The sequence below is a fragment of the Sus scrofa genome, chromosome 2, assembly GCF_000003025.6.
Source record: "Sus scrofa isolate TJ Tabasco breed Duroc chromosome 2, Sscrofa11.1, whole genome shotgun sequence".
Lineage (NCBI taxonomy): Eukaryota > Metazoa > Chordata > Mammalia > Artiodactyla > Suidae > Sus > Sus scrofa.
The window spans coordinates 48,139,708-48,165,275 of record NC_010444.4 but is presented as its reverse complement, the minus strand read 5'-3'; the positions used below and the strand labels follow the sequence as shown (position 1 = coordinate 48,165,275).

At 46.2% G+C, this 25,568-nt stretch overlaps 1 protein-coding gene across 1 annotated transcript in view; it reads right to left on the bottom strand.

The window, feature by feature from the left end:
• GALNT18 (polypeptide N-acetylgalactosaminyltransferase 18) overlaps nt 1-25,568 on the bottom strand; it is a 367,881-nt gene that overhangs the window by 65,838 nt on the left and 276,475 nt on the right. Inside the window, exon 7 of the mRNA XM_005661126.3 lies at nt 4,869-5,054. Coding sequence (XP_005661183.2) covers nt 4,869-5,054 — 186 coding nt within the window. The remainder of the gene's footprint in view (nt 1-4,868; nt 5,055-25,568) is intronic.

Here is a 25,568-nt window from a genome sequence, read left to right as displayed (position 1 = left end):
CTCTGGTAGCACCCTGATTTTGGGCTTCTGGCCTCCAGAACTGTGAAAGAACACATTTCTGTTGTTTTAAGCCACCCAGTTTGTGGTCATTTGTTTTGGCAGCCCTAAAGCACTGATACACTCAGCCACACAAAAAGCTGTCCCATATTCCTGCTTGTGTGTGCAGCCACATGCAAAATTCCTTGTAGCCAAACTTACAGAAGGACTGTGGCCTAAGAATGGTGCTGAGTCATCCTTGGCACTCAGCCTGTCTTTGGGCAAGAGAAGCAGGGGCCAGCTTGGGGTTCCCGAAACCAGTATAAGAAAATATGGATGCTTTGCGGCAAATTGACTTTCTGTTTATTGATAAGCAAACTGATTTTAAATTAAAGTAGAGGATGCAGGAGCTGGAGGCTCCTCCAGCCCTCCAAAAGCTTGGGACTGAGAGTGACAAGGGAGCGGGTGAGAGAGCCGGTTCTGCTCAGTGCATGGGCCAGGAAGGACTTGGCATAGAAGGCAGCAAGGGAGGACGACTGCCCAGCACGGGTGTTTTAAAGCTGGGGCAGAAATGCAGAGGGTGCCAGCAACCACATCGACAAGAGTTAATGCTGCTCTGGTGCTTTCTATCCACCAGTACTCCTCAAAGTCTTTCCACATATTAACTTATTTAATTCTCCAAGCAGCCACTAGGCAGGGCTGAAGGGTTTGCATCTCCATTTGTAGCTGGGATGCTATAGAGGAAAGGTTAGGTAAATTGGAGAGGGGCCTGTGGTTAAGCAGAAGGTACAGAGATGCTGCCACATCAAGGGCAGCTGCAAAAATTCCTGGGAAAAGCATGGAGGGGTGTAGCACCCACACATCCACATTTCCTCCCTCTTCTTTCTTCTTCTTCCTTTTTTTTTTTTTAGGGCCGCACCTGTGGCATATGGAGGTTCTCAGGCTCGGGGTCCAATCAGAGCTGTAGCTGCTGGCCTATACATACCACAGCCACAGCAACACCAGATCTGAGCCACGTCTGCAACCTACACTACAGTTCATGACAATGCTGGATCTTTAACTGACTGAGTGAGGCCAGGGATTGAACCTGCATCCTCATGGATACTAGTCAGATTCGTTTCTGCAGAGCCAGGATGGGAACTCCTTTCTTCAACTCATCTTTATTGAATGCCTAGATGTGTCAGGCCCTGTCCTAAGCATCATGCATAAGAAGTCACAGTCTGCCTGAAAGGAGAGTCTGGAAGATCCAGAAAAGTAAACAGACTCTCCACATACAGTGTGAAGCATGGAGGGAAGCAGAGGGCACTAAGGAACAAAGGAAGAGGGCTCTTAGGCCATCTCATGGTGTGAGGCAGCCAGAATGATGGGGAAGGGAGGAGAGCAATCAGGGAAGGCTTCCTGGAGTAGGTGATGCTAGAGGTGAGTTTGGAAAGATGAGCAGGATTAGCTAAACTCGTGTTACCCAAGCCTGGCTTCCCCAAACCAGCACCTGGAGTACTTTGTACAGATTCTGGCACCACTACATCTATCCTTATCAAAATCTTTGAGGATGAGACCCAGAATCAGTAATTTAAACAGATCTTAAGTGATTCTGATGACATTGGTCTGCATATCTTCTTTTAGGAGCTATTGCCCAAGGGAGAAAGGGATCACAAACAAGCCGCTTGGCCATCAGACTTATTCGTTAATAAACATTAGCACAGTTTTACTGAGCCCCACCGTGTGACGCATTTTGTGCTAGGCATGGTGACACAAATGTAAATAACACAATCCATCCTCAGGGAACCCATGGTCTAGTGCAGTGGTTTTAAGCCCTGGATAGACATTAAAATCCCCAAAGGGCTTTCTAAAAAAAAAAAAAAAAAAAAAAAAAAAAAGGATCCCCTGTCCCCTTCCAATTAAATCACAGTCTCTGGGGTGGAGCCCACATGATTTGAAAGTTCAGCCAGATTTGAGAGCCACTGGTCTAATGAGAGACTTTCAGACAACAGAACATTCTCTTACAGGGCGCTGATGCAATGACAGAGACATGCAGGTCAAAAGGGGCATTCTCCCCAGAGGGGGGCTGGCTTCTAGAGGTCACTGGAGTGGAGTCTAAAAGAATGGAGGAGATATGGTAAGAGTGGAGGCTGGGGAAGGAGTTTGGGGAGCAATTCCAAGCAGAGAGGACCACGTGGGTCAACATGTATAGGCAAGAAAGCATGGTGTGGACAGGGAGCTCAGGCAGTTCCCCCGGTCCCTGCCATCTGCAGGGATGATAGGAGGTGGGGCAGGAGAGTGGGCATAGAGAAAGCTTAGATCCATGTCCAATACTGGATCTATGCCTGATCTTGTGCACATGGAGAGTCATTTAAAGATTTCAAGCACGACAATGACATGGTTACTAGAGTTTTTTTTTTTTTTTTTAAAGATGACTTTGGGTGGTGTGAAGGATAGACTTGAGGGGGGAACAGTTGAGCCAGGAAAACCAGCCAGAGGTTGTTGCTGAGAAGAGCCCTGAACTGAGAGGTCCGAGAAATGGAACGGTGGGCTCGGTGATGGACTGGGAATGGGGTCGGAGAGAGGGGAGGATTAAAGGAAGATGCTCGGGTTTAAGCTTGTAGATCTGGGCAGATGGTAGTAGTGCATTTATACTGAGAATAATAGACAGAAGCAGATTTCAGGTGGGGGGAAGATATACTCCGTTTCCATCAGATTCAGTCTGAAGTACCCATGGGAACACCTGGAGAAGAGTGCAGCTGAAAGTCTGAAGCTAAAGGCTTGAGACAATAATTAGGAAGTCCTCAAAATACAGGCAGTGCAAAACTCAAGAGTAGGTGGGATTAGCCTGGGGATGCGTATCCTGAGAGCAGGCGGTCAAGGACGGATCCCTGGGGAGCACATAAGCATCCACAGGGGGAAGTAAGATTTTCCCATAAGGAGTTAGGAGCCATCAGGGAGATGAGGCTGTTCTGGGGTGTGGACTCATCAGCCAAGAGAGTGAAGTGTTTCAAGGACAAGGTGAACTAACTGTAGGTTAATGACGTCAAAATGTCCATTAAGTTCAGCAGTTAAGGAGGCCCATGACGACTTTGTCAAAATCAGCTTCGAGGCCGTACTGGGATGTGACTTGAGGAGTGAATGGAAGATGGAAAAATGTTGATTCTTTCCAGAAGCCTGGAAAGGGAGGGAGACGAGGGAGTCTGGACATAGTCATGAACAAGGAGGTCAAGAGGAGACATACAGACACCTCCCATGTCCTCCTAAGGCTTTATTCTGGACATTTCCACCTCTCATCTTTCTTTCTCGGGTTACCCCCCAACCCTCGCCCACTTGACGTGGTTTGAACTATCCCTCTAGGAGTCACCAATGGACACTGAGTTTCATCATTTTCCAATTATCTTTGCTTACACAGTTCTCTACTCTTCTTTGGATTTGATGTCTGTTTCAACATTTGGCCACTGCCATGGTGGGAGGGCCAGAAGGTTTGTAGCTTTGGGATGCAGGGAATAGGGGGTAGGAGTATGAATATGACCCCAGTCCTTTGTAGAACACCGGGATCCACACTGCTGCACTGGTGAGCTCCTGGGGAGCTCCCAAGTGTGCCTAACATTTTGCTATCAGAGGATACCCACAGCAGGGCTCAGCATCCTGCCGAGAATGCTGCGATTCTACGCCCACAGCCACAGATGGGTCTAAAAGACACCACCGTTTCCCTAGAAACACTCCCACCATCAGGGCTGCCTTCAGGGCTGGTTCATTAGGGTTGCCTGCACTCTCGCGGGTACTCCTGGGCTCCTCATTCTTCCTTCCAACTGCTGAAATCTCACTGGTTGTAAGAGTTGGCAACCCAACCCAAGCCCCCTCCCCCTGGTGGTGGTGGTGGTGGTAGGGGGTTTCCCAAAGGCTCCCACCCAGAGACCAGCCTCTTTTCTCAATCTGAGCAACAGTAGCCTATGGGAGAGATCAGGGAACAAGGCCTTCATAGGGAAACGTTAAGCAAAGATCAATCATTTCCCTATTAGGAAGAGTGAACAGGGGCTTTCTAAAGGACTCCCGAGGGGAACCCATGGCCTTGGGAGGAAAGCAGGAGGTCATGCAGTTAACAATTCTGTTTCACATAAAATGCAACATAAGCAATGATCTCTAGGCAGACTGGCTGGCAAGCAGGTGCAGATCCTGTGGCTGGCATCTGTTGGGTTCTCCCAACCCAGCGGTCCAAAGTCATTTGCAGATGACACACTACAAGGCTGAACAAAACTATCAAAGAGTTTGCTTTCTCTTGCACTTCTTAAACATAAGGTGACTGGAGGGCTAGAGGGCAGTGACAGGCAATGAAGAAGTTCTGTGAAAATTAAAAGCAGCCTAAAAAATGTCTAGAACAGGTTCTTCTCCTCCTGAGGGTCCCTGTGGGAGTGTAGCCCAGCCCCATCCACATGGCTGAAGAACTCCCCAAGGCATATGGACATTCCTTATTGGTTTGGTTAAAGGTTTGCTGGGAAAGCTTGCCTCCAGTCTCCAGGGAGGTTAAGGTGCATTTTGTGAATTTTGATAATTACTGGGATATTTGTAATCCAGGACCATGAAATACGTATTGTCAGAGAAGCTGAGGACTTAGAAGCCTGGAGAAACCTTGGAGTTGCCTGGGCCGACTCTCTCATTTAGAATGAGGACACTGGGGGCTGGAGGGAAGAAATCCTCCTCCAAGCATGCTGATCAGGGATCGTAGGACATGCCTTAGCCCCGTAGTCAGCCCTTTCACCATCCAGGATCCTTGGGGGTCGAGAGCTCACTCCCGCATGGCAAACAAGACCCTGGCTGTCCCATGGGAAGAAGGGTTTAGTCTCATGTTTGTTTCGTTTGCTTTTTTCCCACCAACCCCCAAGAAACCTATCTCCCTGTTGGCTTCCTACCTCTTGGGGTATGTTCCATGCCATGTAAACATGGCTTTTAAATTCGTCCATCCAGACTTCAGCCACTCTGAGAGCATTCCTTCGGACGTGGGCGGTGAGGTCCTCGGTGTAGGGCTTGTGGGCTCGCTCGATGTGGGCAATCCGAGAGCAGGGCAGGACCTCCACGCTCCCGCCACACTGCCACACCTGGGGAGGACACAGAGCCACTCATCATTGCCCAGACCTGACCTGGAGCCTTGAAGCCAGACCATGGCTGACCATGACCATGACCATGAGCACAGACAAATCCAGCTCTCTCTACCTTGTCTCTCCTGTCTGCAAAGGGAGCGAGCTGCACTTGATTTCTAGTCCTATAGCAAGAAGGTTATTGAGTCATTGATTGATGTCTTGTTTCCTGTTGCTGTGAACTTACCAGCAAAGAATTAATGCACCTTTTCTTGCCATTCCTTCCACCATCCTTTCCCCTAAGGAAGAGACTATACATTTTGTTATCAACAATCTGGCTTCTCCATGCTCCTGGGGGAAAAGTTAACAAAATCCTTGATAATGGTCTCTGCAGCAATGCCTGACATGGAGGGACCACTGGAGCCTCCCAGCAGCAATGTCACCTTAAAATGGAGCATGTGGGCCTGGACATGGATGAGTGACCTCCACTGGGACAGAGCTAGAACCCTGTTCCTGCTCCATCTTTCCTGTGCCCTGAGTTCTGACAGAAGCCCAGGGAGAGGGAGCTACAAAGAAGAGGATGATATTAAACTTCTCCCTGACCTTGGTGAGTAGGAGTTTACACTGGATGCAATTTGATTTTGAAAAATACAGAAAAATGACCTTGAACCTGAGCATTGAGAGACAGTGTCTTAGAGCTCTTGGCACAATCATTCCAAAAATTCTGAACGTTCTATGTTCCAGAACATAAACATCTTTTTGTGCCTTTTGGCCTACGTCCATTCTCTTTTAAATTTTAGAATGCTTTCCTTATTCCTTCTCCAGCTGAAAAAAATACCATCTCTTAAGATCTTGGCTACATGGCCCTACTGCTGTGGGGGTCTTTGTTCAACTCTTGGGGCAGAGCCATCTGCTCCCTCCTCTGACCCTCAAAGCTCTTTTTTTTTTTTTTTGGTCTTTTTAGGGCCACACCCGTGGCACATGGAGGTTCCCAGGCTAAGGGTCGAATCGGAGCTGTACCTGCTGGCCTACACCACAGCCACAGCAATGCCAGATCTGAGCCAAGTCTGTGACCTACACCCACAGCTCATGGCAATGCTGGATCCTTAACCCACTAAGCCAGGCCAAGTATGTGTCTTCATGGATGCTAGTCAGATTCGTTTCTGCTGATCCACGATGGGAACTCCGGCCCCAAAGCTCTTGATACCACAACTTATCTGCTGATAGGTCAGCATCCCCCCTCACTCTGTGTTCCTAGAGGGCAGAACCCACATCTCACTCATCTCTAGCCACTAACACAAGGTCAATGCCTATAGATATACCCTGTAAGTACTTGTTGAATTAAATACATAAATCATTGATGCTCAATCAGACAATCAATCAATAAATGATTGATACGTAATAAAATGGTATGAATTTGAAACACCTACTTAGAGCTGATGAATGAGGCTTCTAGGGGAAAGTAATCAAGACCTCTTGGTGGACAGCAGTGGTCACTTGTCAGGTATCACCAGACAATTTGTTGAGTGATATTTGCACTTATAACTTCTACCCATCAACAACCATAGGTCTTCATCCAAGGTAAAGTCAGCTTCGGAATTAGTTTAATTCTTCTCTGTGTTAGGAAGAGAATGCCTTCTTTTCCACCAGGCTATGTCACACCAGTTTGTCCCCATAGGCTGTTAGAGTTGGAAGGCAATGGACTGACTTACTAATTTCTAAGCTTGTCTTGCATTGAGTATATTATTTGGGGCCAGTAGAAAGGAAACAAGCATTCCCACTAAGCACACCCTATGTGCCAGGCACTGGATTGTCTGTGCGGGCAGGCTGCATAGTATGGCAATTATGAGTAAAGGGTTTGGAATCAGATAACTTGCATTCAAATCCTGGCTCTATTTCATACTAGCTATGTGACCTTGGGTGACTCACTCTCTCTCAATGTGCCTCAGTTTGTTCATGTCCAAAGGGTATCCTAATAGTACCTATTCATGATGCTGAGAAGATTAAAGTGCTTAGAGAGATGTCTGGAACATAGCAAGCCCTTATCAGCCTCAGCTATTACTGAACAAAATGATATACAGCAGAATCTTCAGAATAACCCTGTGATTGTCGCCATTGAGAAACAAGGAAACTGAGACCAAGGCTGTCTCTTGCTCAAGACCACACAGCTGATACAGAAGGCAAAAGGATGTGTCTGAACCTTGCCCAAGTTCAAGGTGGAGCTAGTGCTCCCCCCAGGGTGACCAGGCTTTGAAGGAAGTTCCCAACCCAGGGGCAGTTCTGAGGATGGGGAGAGGGAGCCATGGAAAGCCCCAGGCTGTACACCTTTATGTCCATGACCTGTGCATTCTGAGAATTGTGCTGATTTCTAATTCACTTTGACCAGATTTTCAAGGAAAGCCTATGAATTCTGTGAATATGTAACTAATAACGTAAAGAGAGTAACAATTCTTTGTGCAACCTGAACAGAAGCTATTAATTGATGTATTTCAGCCATAGAGCACAGAACACGCTTTGTAATAAAGCTCTTGTATTACAAGGCCTGTTTCTCAAAGAGTTGGTCACCATGTCACCTTAGAGTAGGTACACCTGCTATGGTTTTAATTTGGAGGGTGGTAGTAGCACCTCCCATCATGCCTTTAGCTGCACAGTGAAAGGAGTGGTGTGAACTCACTGCTGAGTTCTTTTTTTTAATGATTTTAATTTTTTTCCCATTATAGCTGGTTTACAGTGTTCTGTTGATTTTCTACTGTACAGTAAGGTGACCCAGTCACACATACATATATACATTCTTTTTTCTCACATTATCGTGATCTATCATAAGTGACTAGATATATACCCAGTGCTATACAGCAGGATTTCATTGCTTATCCATTCCAAAGGCAATAGTTTGCATCTATGAACCCCAAATTCCCACTCCCTCCCCCTTCCCCTTGGCAACCATAAGCCTGTTCTTCAAGTCCATGATTTTCTTTACTGTGGAAAGGTTCATTTGTGCCATGTATTAGATTCAAGATATAAGTGAAATCATATGGTATTTGTCTTTCTCTTTTTGACTTATTTCATTTAGTATGAGAGTCTCTAGTTCCATCCATGTTGCTGCAAATGGCATTATTTTGTTCTTTTTTATGGCTGAGTAGTATTCCATTGTGTATAATCCATTCATCTGTCAGTGGACATTTAGGTTGTTTCCATGTCTTGGCTATTGTGAATAGTGCTGCAATGAACATACAAGTGCATGTGTCTTCACTGCTGAGTTCTTGAAGCCACTCCCCTTTCCCTAGCCTGCAGCCACCTTCTTTGTCTAGACCACTGCCAGGTCCCATTTGGACTCTGCAACAGCCTCCAAACAACTGCCTCCCTCCTCCAGTCTTTTCTCCACCCAGCAGCTGGGGAATTTTTTTTTTTTTTGGTCATGGCGCCCAAGGCATGTGTAAGTTGCCAGGTCAGGGACTGAACCTGTGCCACTGCAGTGACCCAAGCTGCTGCAGTGAAACACTGGATGCTTAACCCACTGTACCACAAGAGAACTCCAGAGGGATCTTTTGAAGATATGCATTGGATCATACCCATCTGTTCCACGCCCTCCCTAGCACAGCCTCTGAGGCTCCAAGGTCTGGCCCCTGCCCACCCCTTCAGCCATGAACTTGCTTCCTGACACATTCATGCTGTAGCCACGCTGACATTCTTTCACTTCCCTCCAGCATACTGGTTTCCTCTCATTTCTGGACTTCTGCACATGCAATGACAAACTCACCTCCTTCCCTACTACACCTGACATCCTTGGGGTGTCAGTTCAGTGTCACTGCACTGTATCTCCTTCAACAAGGCTAGCCTGTCACGCTCTGTGGTCCCTGCTCTGTCTTTCCTCTTCATGACACTCTTGTACGTGCTTGTTTAATTATCTTCCCTCTTTCAAAATGTTCTCCAAGGTCTTCACCTGATTTTCCTTGAGACCTGTGCTGGATGATGCGTGGAGCAGACCATGGGTTTCCAGCAGAGGTGGGGTGTCTGGGCCAGGTGGGAGTAGCATGCAGTTTTTAAAAGCACAGCTTTAGAGCCAAAGAGAATTGGATTCAAATTTTTTTAACTCTGCACACACTGCTATGTCACCATTGGCAGGCTATTTCTCTTCCTGAGACTCGATTTTGCCCAGGAGAAGAGGGAGATGGAGTACAGATGTGTGTTTAGCCCTGAGTTTGCCTCAGCATGAGCTCTGCATGCCCAGCAGTCAAGGTGGGGACAGGACATCTGGGTCAGTTCTGGTCCCACCGTGTGCTGGCTGAGTGGCAGCTTAACCTCCATGAAATGCACGTGGCAGTGGTTGCCACACTGGGTTATGGGCTCTGAAAGCCTCTGTCATAGTACCCAGAATATTGTAAGCCCTTAATCTGCACTTATTATTATGAATTTTGTAATAACCATTATGATTGCTGCTATCTGGCTTCTCCTATACAGTTGCCTTCAGGGGACAAATGATTGCAGAGGACTTACAGGTCTGCCTGAAGCCCAACAGACAAGAGACGTGCTGCCCTCAGAGTGCTCAGCCCAGCAAGGAGGGGTGCACGAGGCTCCTCCCCAGAGACTGGGAGCACCTGCTCACCTAGAGGTGGTCTCGGCTCTCTTTACTTCTGTGAAAAGGAGAGGGTGATGGCATCTGCCTTGGACACAGCCTTTGGGGTTCTGGCAGCATCTGGATGCTGGAGCAGAAGATGTATATTTGGTGTGTTTACCCCTCCACTTCTGGACCCTGCCCAAGACACTGACATAAACAAGAGAAAGCCTGTGCTCTTCGATCCCCACGTGATGAGCAGCTCTACCATCAAATGGCTTGACCCAGAGAGAATCTCAGAGACCCTCTCATGGGTGGCAGACAAAGGACAGGAAAGAAAACCACTGGTATTTGAACTTCATGAAAGATGACATCATGAAAAGTCCATGGAGGCTTGGGAGGGGCAGGGGATGAGGAGGTGAAAAGGAGCAGAGGTCAGAGGTCAGAGGTCAAGCTGGCATGATGTAGTAAGACCCAAAGGAGATGGAGGCTACAGACAGGAAGAACTGTGCCAGAGAAGCAGGGCCACTGGAGGGAGGGCAAAGAGGTAGGTTGGGATTGGGATGATAGCTTGGCATTGCAAGTTCTATGCCAAGAGGAGGGAGGCAAGGGGGTTGAATACCAAGGGGATGCTGAGAAATGAAGACCAAAGGTCAGTAACCAAGATGGTACATTAGATTGCAGGATAGAGGAAGCCACTACCAAGAACTTAATTTCTCCCTAAGATGTATCGGACTCAGGCTTGTTATAACAAGGGAAACACACACTGATGACACCTGGCGGGATGACAGCCTTGTGAGACTGGACCTCTTGGCTTCTGGATGGGCAATGGGCAGCATGTTTCTTGATTGCATCAGGTTCTTTCCTCTGTGCCTTTGCACCTGCTATTCCATCTTTCTGGCATAACTTTCCCCCACTTTTTTTTGGTCTTTTTAGGGCTGCCCCCCATGGAATATGGAGGTTCCCAGGCTTTTTAGGGCCGCCCCCCATGGCATATGGAGGTTCCCAGGCTAGGGGTCCAATCGGAGCTGCAGCTGCCGCCTATGCCAGAGCCACAGCAACACAGGATCTGAGCCATGTCTGCACAGCTCACAGTAACACCAGATCCCTAACACACTGAGCAAGGCCAGGGATCAAACCTGCATCCTCATGGATACTGTCAGATTCGTTAACCACTGAGTCATGAGGGGAACTCCAACTTTCCCCCACTTGTTATCCAGCTCAAATACTACCTTCTTTCACTCACTGAGTCTTAGTTAGATCCCCTCTGAATAATTTTAGCATCTCACCCTTTTTCTTAATAACAGTGATTCACAATACTTCTATTTATACATTTATTCTTTCAATGTCTGCCTTCCACCTCCACTGCCCTGCTGAAGTATAAGCTCCTGGAAGACAAGAAGTGTGTTGTATACACAAGCACTGGGCACCTAGCACATGTTCAATAACTGTGATTTGAATGAGCGATTCCAACAATCCCAGAGTCCTGTGCTTTCACTAACCATCTAGAGAAGTGGTTTTAACTGGCTCAGCTGGATCCTCTAATAAAGGCCATAAACATAAAATGTGCCAGATTTTACTGAAAGCAACGACTTCCTTCAAACCCAAGTGGTTTTTCAGCAAAGCTCTGACATTTAAGTGCACGCTGCTGCAACGAAGGAGAGTTACTTTGGCTGCAGAGTTTAAATTACCATCGTAAAACCCGGGAAGTTATCAAATGAGCCTGGGCAATTGCAGGCAGTTTCGTCTTATGGAACCATGAACTCACTGGAGATAAAGCCCCAGACCTCGTTAATGCTTGCAGATGCCCACAGAGGAGCTGCTGGGCTGCCCCCAGATGTGATTGAGAAACTGTAGCAGACTGTAAACAACAGTCACCCAGAGGAGTGAGTCCCACTCACCACCAGCCCTTCCCAGCGAGCCAGGTATCAAACCTGCATCCTCATGGATACTAGTCAGATTCGTTAACCACTGAGCCATGAGGTTTCTGCAACGGTTTCTGAAAAAAACTTGGTGCATCCACCTGGGAACTATAAGAGAGCACGCAGGTCTCAGGAGTTGGCGGAGAGGGTGTGAATCCTACCTGTCACACGTGAGCCTTTGATGTGAACCTGTCCTTGGATGTCAGTTGCCTTTTCACTGGGGCAACTGGCAGGTTGCAAAGAGATGCTGTATGAAAAGCTTTCACTAACAAAGACAGGCATCTAGTAGGTTCTTAGGAAGGACTGTGTTCCTTTCCTTTCCGAGGACTGGGAGCTTCTGGTACAAGATCAGGGGCAGAAGACTGAGTTTCTGTCCTATGTTTGCCACTTACATAAATAGACCTGTTTCCTTCCCAAGCCTTAGTCTCTTCCAGCTGCCAAATGGAGGAGTCAGGCTCAGTGACATCTTAGATCCCTCCTACTTTTTTGCATTCTGTGGTTCTAAGTTTTCTTGCCAGTTCCTCAAATGACATCCAGAATTTGAGACACAACTGGTAGAGCTGTGGATTGGGAATTGGAAAGTAGGAGGACACTGGAGGCAAGACATCAGGATGCAGTGTGATCATTTCTCCGACTCCGTGACTGGTGATTGCTCTGTGGTCTTTGGTAGGAATAGCAGATGACGTGCCATGTTCAATCCATTCACTTGTGGATGTCCTTGTGAAGCACTGGGTTAAGAAGGATTCTGCAGCTCTGTCTGGGCTCAGTAAAAAGCATACCACTTATTAGTAATACACAATGTAGGTAAGGGATGGGAGTGGTGGTACTTTTGTCTTGCATTTCACAGCCATAGTCCACAGGATAAGATCCCAAATCCTGCCCAAGCTTTTATCTCCTTATGACTTTTAATGAGCTCTCCTCTCTTAGCAGAATGTTCCCACTGTTTTCTTAGCCCAGAAATCCTCCTTCCGGCTCTCCATCCATTCAAAGCCAGCCTGGCCCTGTTCCTCCAAACTCCTAAAACACATGATTTGTACCACTCATGTGGTCCTTATTTCTTGGCTCATGTTGTTAATTATCTATGTATGTGTAGCTGTCTCACCTCACTTGGCTGTGAAATGCTGAGAAAAGAGTCAAAAGCCAAACCAGGCAGGCTGGGGGGAGGAAGATGAGGAGGATGGAGGCTGAGACCTGCGAATGGCTGTCAGAAGACCAAAAACGTGTTTGCATAGTGCTTGTAGGGTCAGAAATGCAAGCAAACAGAGACACCAATGAGAGCCTCTCATTCTTAGGGCATCCTTCACTTTTAACCCTGGACACCTCCCTCATCTCACACTAGTCCTGATCCTGCATGGGAATGAGAAGGAAAAAGAGATCAAACCTGGGCATAGCTGAGACAAAAGCAAGAAGCTGTCAACCTCTTCCCCAGTCATATACATTTATCTGCCTGGCTAATTTCTACCTACTTTTCCTGGCTGCCCTAAATTGGGTTAAATGCCTCTGGTCTGAATTGCTACGTCATCTTGCATGGCACCTGTGACAGCTGAGTGTGTGTGTGTGTGTGTGTGTGTGTGTACAGTGCATATGCACAGTTTAAAGACACCTAACACAAGGACAACTGTTTACCTGCAGCCTGCTTCAGAAACAAAGTGGCAGTGACTTAGAAATCTCTGTGTTCCTTCTTACCCCTAAAGGCAACCCATTATCCTGAATCTTGTTCATAATTTCCTTGCCATCAACCTCAACGACATGCTTAAGTTTTACCTGGTTTTGAATGCTATATAAATGGAAGCGTAATGGTTGCATTTAGCAACTTGCTTCTTGCTTCATTTATTTTCATCGCCTCAGTGTTCCATTGTATAAGTATATAGATGTTTTATTTATGCATTCTCCTGGTGGTTGACAGTCTGGTTGATTCCAGGATTAAGAATAGTGCTCCTTGGAACTCCCCTCACCACTTGTTTTGTGTGTGTGTGTGTGTGTCTTTTTAGGGCTGCACCCATGGCATATGGAGGTTCCCAGGCTAGGGGTCAAATTGGAGCTGTAGTGCCGTCCTACACCACAGCCACAGCAACACAGGATCCAAGCCATGTCTTCGATCTATACCACAGTTAACGGCAATGCCGGATCCTTAACCCACTGAGTGAGGCTAGGGATCGAACCTGCATCCTTAAGGATGCTAATCAGATTCATTTCCTCTGAGCCATGAAGGGAACTCCCTTGGAACGTTCTTGGAATTTTTTTTCTTGCCTTTTAGGGCCACACCCAAGGCATATGGAGGGTCCCAGGCTAGGGGTCGAATTGGAGGTATAACCACCAACCTACGCCAGAGCCACAGCAATGCCAGATCCCAGCCATGTCTGCGACCTGCATCATAGCTAACAACAACGCCAGATCCTTAACCCACTGAGCAAGGCAAGATATTGAACCCATAACCCCATGGTTCCTAGTCGGATTTGTTTTCCATGCACCACTATGGGAACTCCAAGATTTTTTTGGAATTTTTTTTTTTTTTCTGGTCTTGGAAAGCTCTTATGTATGTCTCTTGGCACCCAAGAGAGGGCACCTCTTGGTGTATCTATACCACAGTGGAATTTCTGGGGCATAGGTTATATGTAACACACATCCAGCAATCCCAGGGAGAGTGAAACTCTTCCAAAGTGAAGATCCCAAGTTCCACTCCGATCAACACAGATGAGCCCTCACATTCCTTCACAATCTCGCCAACATTTGGCACTGTCCAACTTTTTAATTCTGCCAATCCCATGGATGTGAAATTCACTCTCACTATAGTTTTAATTTGCAATTCCCCAAGTACCAGTGAGATGGGGCTTTTTTTCCTGCTTATAGGCTCACAACCCCAGCCTGTAAGAGAAGGTCCATGGCCACCCTGCTCTCCTTAAGGAGTCTCTAGAGCCTAAACAGGGCCTGGCACACGACAGATGCTTGATGAATGCTTATTGCATGAACAAAGGATCCAGAGTCAGGCCTTAGTTCTGAACCATCCCCCATGTACTTTCCTTGGTGCTCTCCTGGGTTTCCAAGGGCAGATATTTCATTATTTTCAAGCATAAAAAAAAACATTTTTAAAGTCCGACAACGCTTGTTCTTCCATCAGACCCCACAGAAAAACACTCCCAGGAGATCTATTTTCCCAAGCCCTCTTCTTGCAATAAAACACTGCCAAAGAGTCTTCTGGACAGAACTGCTGTTTTGGGGGAAAAAAATGATGCTTTTTCTTGGAAGGTGTCGCCGAAGAGCTCTGATTTGGGGTCAGCCCTAAGAAGCACTTGAAGTGCCTTCCCTGTTTGAAAGAAATTCTTCATAACTATCAGAAGGCAGCAGGAGGATTCATCTGGCAGGATTCCAAGAAGAGACCAGCTGGGCTGGAATGTCTGGAAGCTTTTCATCAAGAAAAAGTTAAAAGGTTGTTTTGCAGGGACTTGAGATTTGCTGAAATAGCTGTTTACCTACAGGAAACCCAGGGGCAGCTATGGCGCCAGGCTCAGCAAAATAGCCCATCATATACAGAGAACCCAGGTTTTCCTTGGACCTTAATGCTCTGACTATAAAGACTGGGGCCATGAGAGTTCATTTCCTTGTGGGAAATTCTAGGAGGATCGCTTTGCAGACACGTGGTCACTGAGATTAGAAGACTTTTTTAAGGGTTCCATCCAAGGCGAGCAAGTTCATGGTTACCTCAAAAAAAATTTTTTTTTTGTCTTTTGTCTTTTTAGGGCCAACCTGTGGCATATGGAGGTTCCCAGGCTACAGGTCCAATCGGAGCTGTAGCTGCCGACCTACACCACAGCTCACAGCAACCAGCAGATCCTTAACCCATTGAGCGAGGCTAGGGATTGAACCTGTGTCCTCATGGATACTAGTCAGGTTCATTAACCACTGAGTCATGACAGGAACTCCGGTTACCTCAAATCTTATATCAACCAAGAGGCCTGATTGATACTCTCCAACACAGGCTAAGCTGGGACTCAGGACAAAATGGAAGAAAGGAAGAAGTCAGGTCTGGTCTCCTCGGGGTTGGGAAAGTAGAGCTGGGAGAAAGGTGTCTCCCAGTGCTCACTAATATCTGCTGCTCCTCTGTATTTCCAGCCTCGCTGGCAGTTGGGAGGGACTATGTCAGCAGTTCAGGCCAATGAAACAAGAGCGGAAATCACAGTTGTCATCCTCTGGCCAAGGTGCTTACATATCCAGTGTGGGAAGTCCAGGAACACTTCCACCTCTTCTCCTCCAAATCTGCTGGATGTTTAGCCAAGATGACCTTGACGTTCAATGATGCGGAGCCCACAAGAAAAGCAGCCTGAGTCACTCTGTCTCTTCTTGGAGAAGAGCTGCCCAGGAGAGCCTCGCACACTCTAGGGGACTGTGAAGTGATCGAGAAATAAACTTGTCCTGGTTTTAGCCTTTGGGATTTGGGAGATGCTGCTGTTGCAGACTGATTCATATAAGCTGCCAGCAGGTAGAAAGGCAACATGACCAGAGAGGCTTGGTGCCTGCAGCATGGATAACCAGGAGTTCAGTCTATTGGGTGAGACTTTGCTGCAGAGGTCTCCAGGCACTGAGAGAGATTGTTCAAGTCCAGGTGATGAGTCCAGTTAGAGCAGGTCCCATTAGGGTCTGAGGACACAAAGACTAGATTTACTCCCCAGGGGGAAGGAGGGAGCTTCCAGGGGCAGGCAGGGTGTTAGGACCCCTGAAAAACCGACTGTAGAGGAGGGTCTGATTCAAGTTCAGAACCAAAAAAACAGTGGTCAGAAAAACAAGGGAGAAGCCAGGAGCCTGGAAAAGGAAAAGCCAAGGGCTTGGAGACCATACACGGCACAGGGTTCCTCAGACAGCCACAGACAGCAGCCCCGTGGCAGCTCCGTTCATCCTACTGAGAGCCAGGGGAGGCGGAGCTGCAGCTACACCTCCGGTCCTAGTGAGGTGACACAGTCTAAGACAGGGTGGCCCGCCCAGCTTCTTCCTCCAGCTCAGGCATTTCTATAGAACCAAAACTACAGAAGCCACAAGCTCTGAGGCAGAAGTATTGGCCAAGTTCCAAATCAGGGTACCACTGATGTGTGCTGTCTACTCTAATCGCATCTTTGTTTTGAACTAAGATCTCTGGCCTCATTACCATCACGGATGCTGTCAAAGAATAATAATGAGCTTGAGTGTCACAGGGACCCAGGGAACAATTTTCTGAAATCCAAATAAAACCCTTCCCACCCCTAGTCTGAGAGTCATTTTTATCAGATAACTCGGTCCATCCTCTACTCGGTGGTGCTCAGAGCCCTCTCTGGAGAGTTAAGCCCCTCTGAATTGCTGTGAGCACCTTCTCCTTGTGGATATATTCAGAAAAGCTTGCTCTATCCAGCTGCTATTCAGAGCTGATCCCTTGGACTATGTTTAATTTATACTTTGCTATATGAAGATGAACCACTTACTCATTTAAAGTGTTTCCTTTTTTATGTCTTTAATCAGTGGCTGTTTCTCTCCTCTCTCAGATGCTTAATCTAATCAGAAACAAATTCCACCCAGATGAATGGCTTGTTAGCATGTTCCAATCAAACTTGAATCAAATGTCCATCCCAGATGTCCCCCCAAAGGGTGACACTGGCCCTAAGGATAAGCCAGGAGGATAATTCAAGAGGGTCCCTTCTGAAATGCAGGGCAATCAGAATCACTGAAGGAAAGTATAATACACTCTGTCACTTCCCAGCACAGTGGGGGCCAGGCGACAGGTGACTCATGTGTCATGGGGACAGCACAGGTGGGGAAGTTTGTCAGAACCCTGGGCTCAGATATTAGAGGAAGCTGTGTGACTGGCTTAAGCATCACACCCACATTCAGCTCAGAGGGATGCTTGCGATTATCATTCAGATGATAAAAAATGAATTTGAGATGCTGAATATTTTCTCACTCAGAAATATCAGTTCTAAAGAGTTTTCCTTTTATTCCATTGGAATTCAGATTAAGAAAGCTAGTGTGCTGGGTCTTCACTTTGCCCCTTTCATATACATCAAAATGAATCGTCAGCTTGCGATTCAACTCTGATCGGTACCTACATCAAACTCACATTAAAAATCAGATTTACAAAAGAGATCAGCATTGCAGTATAGCAGAACAGCAAGGGACCTAACAGATCACTTTCCATTTCCCACCTGAGGTTCAAGGTAATGTGATAATTTAGAAGCAGAGTAGGAAACATTTCCAAGACCTCTGCTTCTTGGGAGACAGAGGTCATTGTGGTCAGAACACAGGTTAAGCCATCTTGGTATCAAACCCTACATTTCCTATTTGCTGGATTGGTGACTTCATTTCACTTTCTAACATCCAGTTTCCTTGTCTTTGAAATGGAGACAAAAATTACACATTGCAAAAAAGAGTTGTTAGAATTAAATGAGGGATGCACATAGAGGTTTATTTCAACATCTTGCCCAAGTTTAGAGCCTAAGAATGAAGTATAACTATTATCACTAAGATTCATTGATGCTAAGATTCATCATTGCTATAATAAAAGCTTTTCAAGGCAGGGGAACCACTACATTGGGCTGAGCTTGAGATTTATAGATCCAGCTGTCTACACATCACCTCCACTTGCATATCTCTCAAGCTTTGCAAGCTTACCTTGTCCAAAATTGAGTACTTTTTTTTTTTTTGGCTGTGCCAATGGCGTGCAGAGGTTACCAGGCTTGGGATCAAACCCACATAAGAGCTGTGACCCAAGCCACAGCAGTGACATGCCTGATCCTTAACCTGCCAAGCCAACAGGGAACTCCTAAAGCCAAGGTCTTGATTTCCTTCTTTGCCTACCCAGCTGTCCCTTAGTTTTCCCCTCATATACCATAGCCCAGGCCTGAAACCTAAATAAATAATCATGTAACTCATCCATAATTATGTCCTCTTCCTCCCACTTCACATCCATTAAGGCATCAGCAAATGCAGTCAGTTCTACCCCCTAAATATAGCTTAAATTCAATCAAGTCTCTCAATCTGCACAGCTAACATTCTGGGCCAAGCCACCATTATCTTTTTGTGGTTAACCCTATCAATATTCTACTGGAGTTATGTCGTGGCTCAGTGGTTAATGAGCCCAACTAGCATCCCTGAGGGCTTGGGTTCAATCCCTGGCCTCAGTGGGTTAAGGATCTGGCATTGCTGTGAGCTGTGGTGTAGGTGCGGCTGCAGCTCCAATTCAATCCCAAGCCTGGGAACTTTCATATGCCCTGTGTGCAGTCCTAAAAAAAAATTATAATAAAGTTATAAATCAGATCATGTCCCCTATCTGTTTTATTTCAATCCAATCATTATTTACTGAGTATGTGATGGGTACAGTATTATTATGAGGTAGAAATATTGTCACTGAAGAAAACATACAAAAACCCTGACTTTTTAGAACCTACATTCTATGTTTTTCATTGTGTCTCCCACTAGCCCCTGCCAAGCCCTGATTCATATGTTTAAACCTTAAATCCTCATGTGGCTGTCTTGCAGAGAGAGCCTTTCAGGATGTGATGGAGGTTAAATGAAGTTGTAAGGGCAGACTCCTGATCAGACAGAAATGGTGTCCTAACGAAGAGGAAGGAAGAGTGGTGCGCTCTCTCCCATGTGAGGGTATGGCAGGAGCGTGGCTGTCTGCAGGCCAGGAAGACAACTCTCACCAGAAGCAGACCACGCTGGTGCCCTGATCTCAGACTGCCAGCCTTTAGAACTGTGAGACTCTAAATTTCTGTTGTTTAAGTCATCCAGTCTATGGTATTTTGTTATGGCAGCCAGAGTTGACGAATACTGTACTTACTGCAATTGTAACTACGAGTCTATTCTTTGTTCCCTTTTATTAGTTGTCTGTCCAATTACACCATGAGCTCCAAGAGGGAAGGCGCTGGATTTACTTTGTAAACATTGTATGCCCAATGTCACATATGGCAGGCACATAACAAATAATGTCAAATTAATGAACTGCATTAAGTTGAGCGATCCTATGTCCTGGTTTGCCCATGACAACATTGGTTTATACCTATTGTTCCAGTGTTAACAATTAATGGTACTCTCTTTCACTCTCAAAAATGTTCTGGTTTGGATAATAAATTATAACATATTTACATATTTTTCATTTATTTACATATGTCAAATTTATCAGGCACAGGCTGATTTTAGAAACATTGAAATCCAAGACAAGCATCTGTCTTAAAATCTCAACATCAGTAATATTTTCTCTCCCCTACTCCACGATTCCTTTATAGGACTACAGTTCCACACATCATCAGGACCCTCACGCACTGATCAGCAGCATTTGAAGCAGGCATAATGAATAAAGCCAGGCACACTGTACTGAGTGTGGCCTGCACCAAACAAAGTCCCTTAGACTTTCTGAAACCTAGACAGACAGCCTAGACACAGAGAGAGATAGGATCTAGGGGAGTAAATGCGTCCTGGAGGTGTTGCCAGGTGGTAACTCTTTATCTTCAGGACTGGTGTTATAGGCAGTTAAGCCCATTTGATGGAAAAACATATGCGTAGGGATAATTTCTATAAACTATCTCTTGGAAGCCCTGGGGAATCTTAACTCATTGGGATCCTGCCCCTTGCATTGCTTTACAAAGTGAAGAGCATTTGCAAAAAAGGGAGTGGATGTTTCTGAATTCGTCTTCTGCAGTTTCAGATTTGTGAGTGTCAGGATTTTTCCTCCAAAATCATAACAGCATTTAGATAGCGATGATGTGATACTGATGCTAATGCTGAAGAGGAGGAGGGAGAGAAGGAGGAAGCGGGGGGGAAGGGGAGAAAGAGGAGGGAGGGGAGGAGAGAGGGGGGAAGTCCCTGATCAGTTTCTATCTGTCAATCTGAGGAACTGATTCTGGCCTTGCCTGGTGGTCCCTTCCTGGAAAATCGCAAACATGATGTAACGGTGGCCGAGAAGCTACCTTCCAAGGGCACAGTACAACAGCAGCCAGACTCAACTAAAGAACAACAAAATACAGAATGAAAGAGGAAGAAAAAGACAAGGAGAGAGACTGACTCTCTGGAGCCTTAACGTGCATTGCTGGCTCCCAGGTTTCTTCTGCTTTTGCTTCTCTCCCCAAATCAGGAAATTAAACATTGATGCATTACTATTATCTAATCCCACAGCCTATAATCAAATTTCATTAATGGTCCCAATAATGGTCTTTATAGATACTTTCCCTCTTGGTCCTAACTTTTTAAGAAGGTAAAAATTTCCTCCAGCTTGGCTCTTAAAATCCTTTATCAATTGTTACCTCTTCTGCACATTTTATTAATCATACGCTTCTATGGCTCCTTCACTGAACACAATTAAACAAACATAAGTGTGAAGATCCTTCCAGATTGACATTGACCTTGGGCCCTCTCCCTCTTCTGCTCCCCACCATTTCTAGCTAATTGCTTCATTATGTACTTTTTTAATTGCTTTGTTCTTTAGGGATTAATTTTTGCACTTATCTTTACTAACCGTAAAACTTTTACAACATACAGTTAAGCTGCGTCTGTTCCGTGGCTCGTTCGTAAGTGCAGAGTCACTCCGTGGCTGGTGCGCTGAAGATAAGGTGCTATGGCAAAGAAGCCCTCTTTCAATGTTTCCAGATGCCTTCTGGCCACCCAGCATGGCTGAATAATGGGCTCTGGGATGCTCCTGGGGCCAAGCTTCTCTCTCATAAGGAGACTGAAAATGGGGAAGAGCCCTAATCACAGAGGTTTAGGCCTCAGAGGCCACAGGCTGCTCAGAACTCAAGGGTCCTGGGGATTTCAGGCTCCACAGTCCCAGGAGGCCATGCCCAGTGGCACACATTCCAAAAGAGCAGGGCTGGCTATAGCTGACAACCTAGAAGGAAAACATCTCTCAAGGTTGATGTTTCCCAGGGCCCTTGTCCTTGGCCTCTGCCTATAAGCAGGCATAGGACACCAGTTTTCAAGGAATCTCTCTCCCTCCATTCATAGTCAACTAACATCTCTAAATTCCCTGCCTCTTCAATCCCTCCTTAACCCTTTGAAATCTGTCTTCTTTTTCATTTATTTGGGGTTTTTTAGGGCCAAACTTGCAGCATATGGGGTTCCCAGATTGGAGGTTGAATTGGAGCCGTAGCTGCCGGCCTACACCAGAGCCACAGCAATGCCAGATCCAAGCCATGTCTGTGACCTACACCATAGCTCACGGCAATGCCGGATCCTTAACCCACTGAGTGAGGCCAGGGATTGAACCTGTATCCTCATGGATGCTAGTCAGATTCGTTTCTGCCGAGCCACGATGGGAACTCCCTGAAATCTGTCTTCTACCGCCAGCCCTGGACCCCAACTGTCCTCTCAAAGGCTTCTTCTATTTGAATCTGGATGCCCTTTCTCCACTCACATTCTCACAGTGCAGGGTGGGAATTTAGAGGTTTTAGCATCAGACAGAACTGTGTTGAAATCCAAGCTCTACCAAAATTTTCCTCTGTGGGACACAGGCCAGTGACTCAACCTCTCTGAGCCTCAGTCTTCTCATCTGTAAAATGAGGATAATAATTCTAGTCTCTGTTCTCAGGAGGACAGCATAAAACTCAACAGAAGTTAAGTTCTGTGCGGGAAAAACATATACTGTCTTGTTCATCACCGTATGCCCACCAGTGCTTAGCACAATGTCTAGTATTAAATAAATAAAATCACTAGGCACAAAGCAAATAAACAACAAATGGTAGCTCCTATCATTAGTGGTCAGCTTAGCACGACTAATGCACCCCTGAAAGGCTGCCTCCTCCTGACATCTGTGATTTCCACCAACACAGCTCTTATCTTCCTAGTTGCTTCTTCTCTGTAACTATAGGCACCATCCTACCACCTGCCCCACTTTCTGTGCCTGTGCTCAATTCTAAAACCTCTTTTCAGTTGACACTTTCATCCTCACTGGACCCCTCCATCCTCTCACCTTTAAAGGTCAAGCAGAAGGCACCTTATCCCCTGTCTCACCTCCAAGTCTTTCTCTACCTTAGGTAGTTCTGGCTCCTTGCTGAAGTCAACATCCAGGTATTACATTTCTCCCCTAATGCCAAGTGCATAACACAAGCAGCATAATAAATGTTCACTGTGTAAATAAATAGATGGATGAGTGACGCAGGCTTTCTGGTTATTTCCACTGTTAATTCTAATATCAAACTTGCCCCATGTTCCCCACAAACTAGCTCTCTATACCAAACACCCCTTTCTTAGTCAACAGCACCCCCAGATCTCTCATCATCTGGGCTGGAAATCTCAAGGCCGTCTTTGTCAGGCTTTAATAACTCATTTGTAAGGATCAGGAAAGGAAGTCTTGAACTCCAGTGATCACTCAAACCACGATCAGTAATCTCACACAGTGCCAAGGGAACATGTGGACAATGCTTAGTTAAAGCTTCAAGTCACTGGGAAAATCCCTTAGGAAGAACAGAAGCCGACAAACTTGAAACCTATGTTTGGTGTCTTGAAATCCTTGCCCTCAGAAGACAGCATAGATGAATTATTCCATTGTACAGCTATCTGCCTTCTGTAGGCCTTATTTACCCCAGGACAGCAATTGAAGGACAATGGTATAGCAGATTCCAATTCGTGAAAAAGCAAAACAGTGGCAGGTTCCATATACCCACAACATACACTTACACACACACACACAGAAGGATGCGTTATTCCAAGCTCTCAGATTGGTTTGGACCAGCCATGACATTTAGAAGCAACCAGAGACTAAAATCCAGTTTAAGGTGTTTAATTTTCTCTAACTACAGGGATGGAAGGTCAGATAATCTGCTTGCAGTCTTTCTATAAGCAGGTCTCTGGTGACTACCTGAGACCTTTCAGCTGAGCGAGAATTCTGGTGCCCGCACCCCTTCTCTTCCTTTTCCAGTCCCTCTCATGGGGCTGGCAGAGACCAGTTGATTTATCTGAAACCGTGTATCCAGTGTTTTAATTATTGTCCTCGTGGCTGGGTGAGAACAGCCATGATGCCAGCAGAGAGCTGAGCTAACTCAGTCCTTTAAGCCCAAGGTCTCTGGGGAGAATTGTGTGGTCCCCTGGGAGCTTCAGTACATAGCAGGCTTGACAAGCACACATGCATCTGCCTGGACCTCTCACAATGGTAATTTTAGCCAAGTCTCTAGCTCTTTAACCCTAGAAACAGTTTGTAACAGTCTCGAATATCTCCATAGATGCCTGTCCTGGGAAGTTGTTACAAATCCGACTCTTTTGTGCCTCTGGCTCCCTAAATCCAGGTTTCTCACTTCCGTTACTGGTTCTTCTCACTTGGCAGCTCTGCAGTCAGCTGCCTTTCTGACTCTCTGGTCTCTGACTTTCAGCTCAGCTCTTGTCTCTGTCACCCCCTCCAGTTCTGAAGTCTCCTTCAACCTCCAGTGAAGATATTGTGTGGTACTTTCTGATCCAGGCTCCATCTCTGATGAGGGATTTGGGCTGAATCCTCAAGAACTGAAATGGTACTGTGTTCATTTTCTAAAGAGATGCTGGCCAGTTTAGCCTCTGAAATTAAACTTTATGCCATGGACAATTTTAAAAGCTAAAGGCAGAGGTGGATTAGCATCAAGACCTGGTGATAAAGCATGAGCCTTGACACCACTCCGGCTGGTTCTATTCTTCTTCTTCTTTTTTTTTTTTCCGGTCTTTTTAGGGCCTCACCCGAAGCATATGGGGGTTCCCAGGCTAGGGGTTGAATTGGAGCTGTAGCTGCTGGCTACAGACACAGCCACAGCCACAGCAATGCCAGATCTGAGCCACATCTGCGACCTACGACACAGCTCACAGCAACGCTGGATCCTAAACCCAATGAGCGAGGCCAGGGATGGAACCTGTATCCTGGTGGATACTAGTCAGATTTGTCTCCACTGAGCCATGATGGGAACTCTGGGTTCTATTCTTGAGTGATTTGGGGAGGCATTTTGTCCTGTTACTCCTGGCTGTAACTTACAAAATAAGGATAACAACCTCATAGGACTTGCATAGAAATTGAGACAATATATGCAAGGTGTGGGTCAATAGCATTCAATAAATGGGAGTACCTCCTCTTCTTCTCCTCCTTCTCATTATTATTATTATCATTTTCATCATCTTCCAGGCTCATGACCTAATACTGCTACCAACTGTGAAACATGTCTGCTTTTTTCTTTTGTTGTCCGAGAGTTGATGTCACTAAACCAAATCTGAGACATTCCAGACTACAAAGGCCAGTGTTGGTAACCAAGGACCTATTGACTCACTCAGCAATAGGTCATCCCCACAAGTTCACTTTTTCCTTTTATATAAGTCACTGATGAACATGTTGGACAAGGAGTTCCCATTGTGACTCAGCAGAAATGAATCTGACTAGCATCCTGAGGATGTGGGTTCAATCCCTGGCCTTGCTCAGTGGGTTAAGGATCCGGCATTGCTGTGAGCGGTGGTGTAGGTCGCAGACATGGCTCGGATCCCACATTGCTATGGCTGTGGTGTAGGCCAGTGGCTACAGCTCCGACTCAACCCCTAGCCTGGGACCCTACATATGCCGCAAGTGTGGCCCTAAAAGAAAAAGAAAGTATTGAACAAGCCAGGATGAGAAAAGAGCTCACTGAAGGCTGCCTCTGGGTTGCCAATGACCACTCTTCCCCTCCACCTGATGGCTCTACCTTGTCCGTCACTGACCCTCTGCTTTAGCCTCAGACTCCATTGCAGATCCCTAGTACCTAGACTTAGAGTTCAGCCATGGTCATTTCTTTCTCAGTTGCCACTCCACTCATGTCACCTCTACTCTCTGGAATGCCTGTCTTCCCCTTCCCACCTGAATAACATGCCTTCGTTCCTTGGTCCTAACCTAAATGCCACTCACTCTGTGAAGCCTCACTTAGCTCCCAGGGGCAGAGCACTCACTCCCTCTTGGGTGCTGCTGTAATGCACATAGCATCTTTCATCCTCGCCATTCTGATCCTGAGTATTAGTTATGCCTTACTTAGTGGTTTAATCCAAATTATATTCACAATGAATTTTCATCCAGGAATTATTTTCTGGAGTAAATATCATTAGGCATTTTAATTCTCTTGGTCAATTTTTATGCAA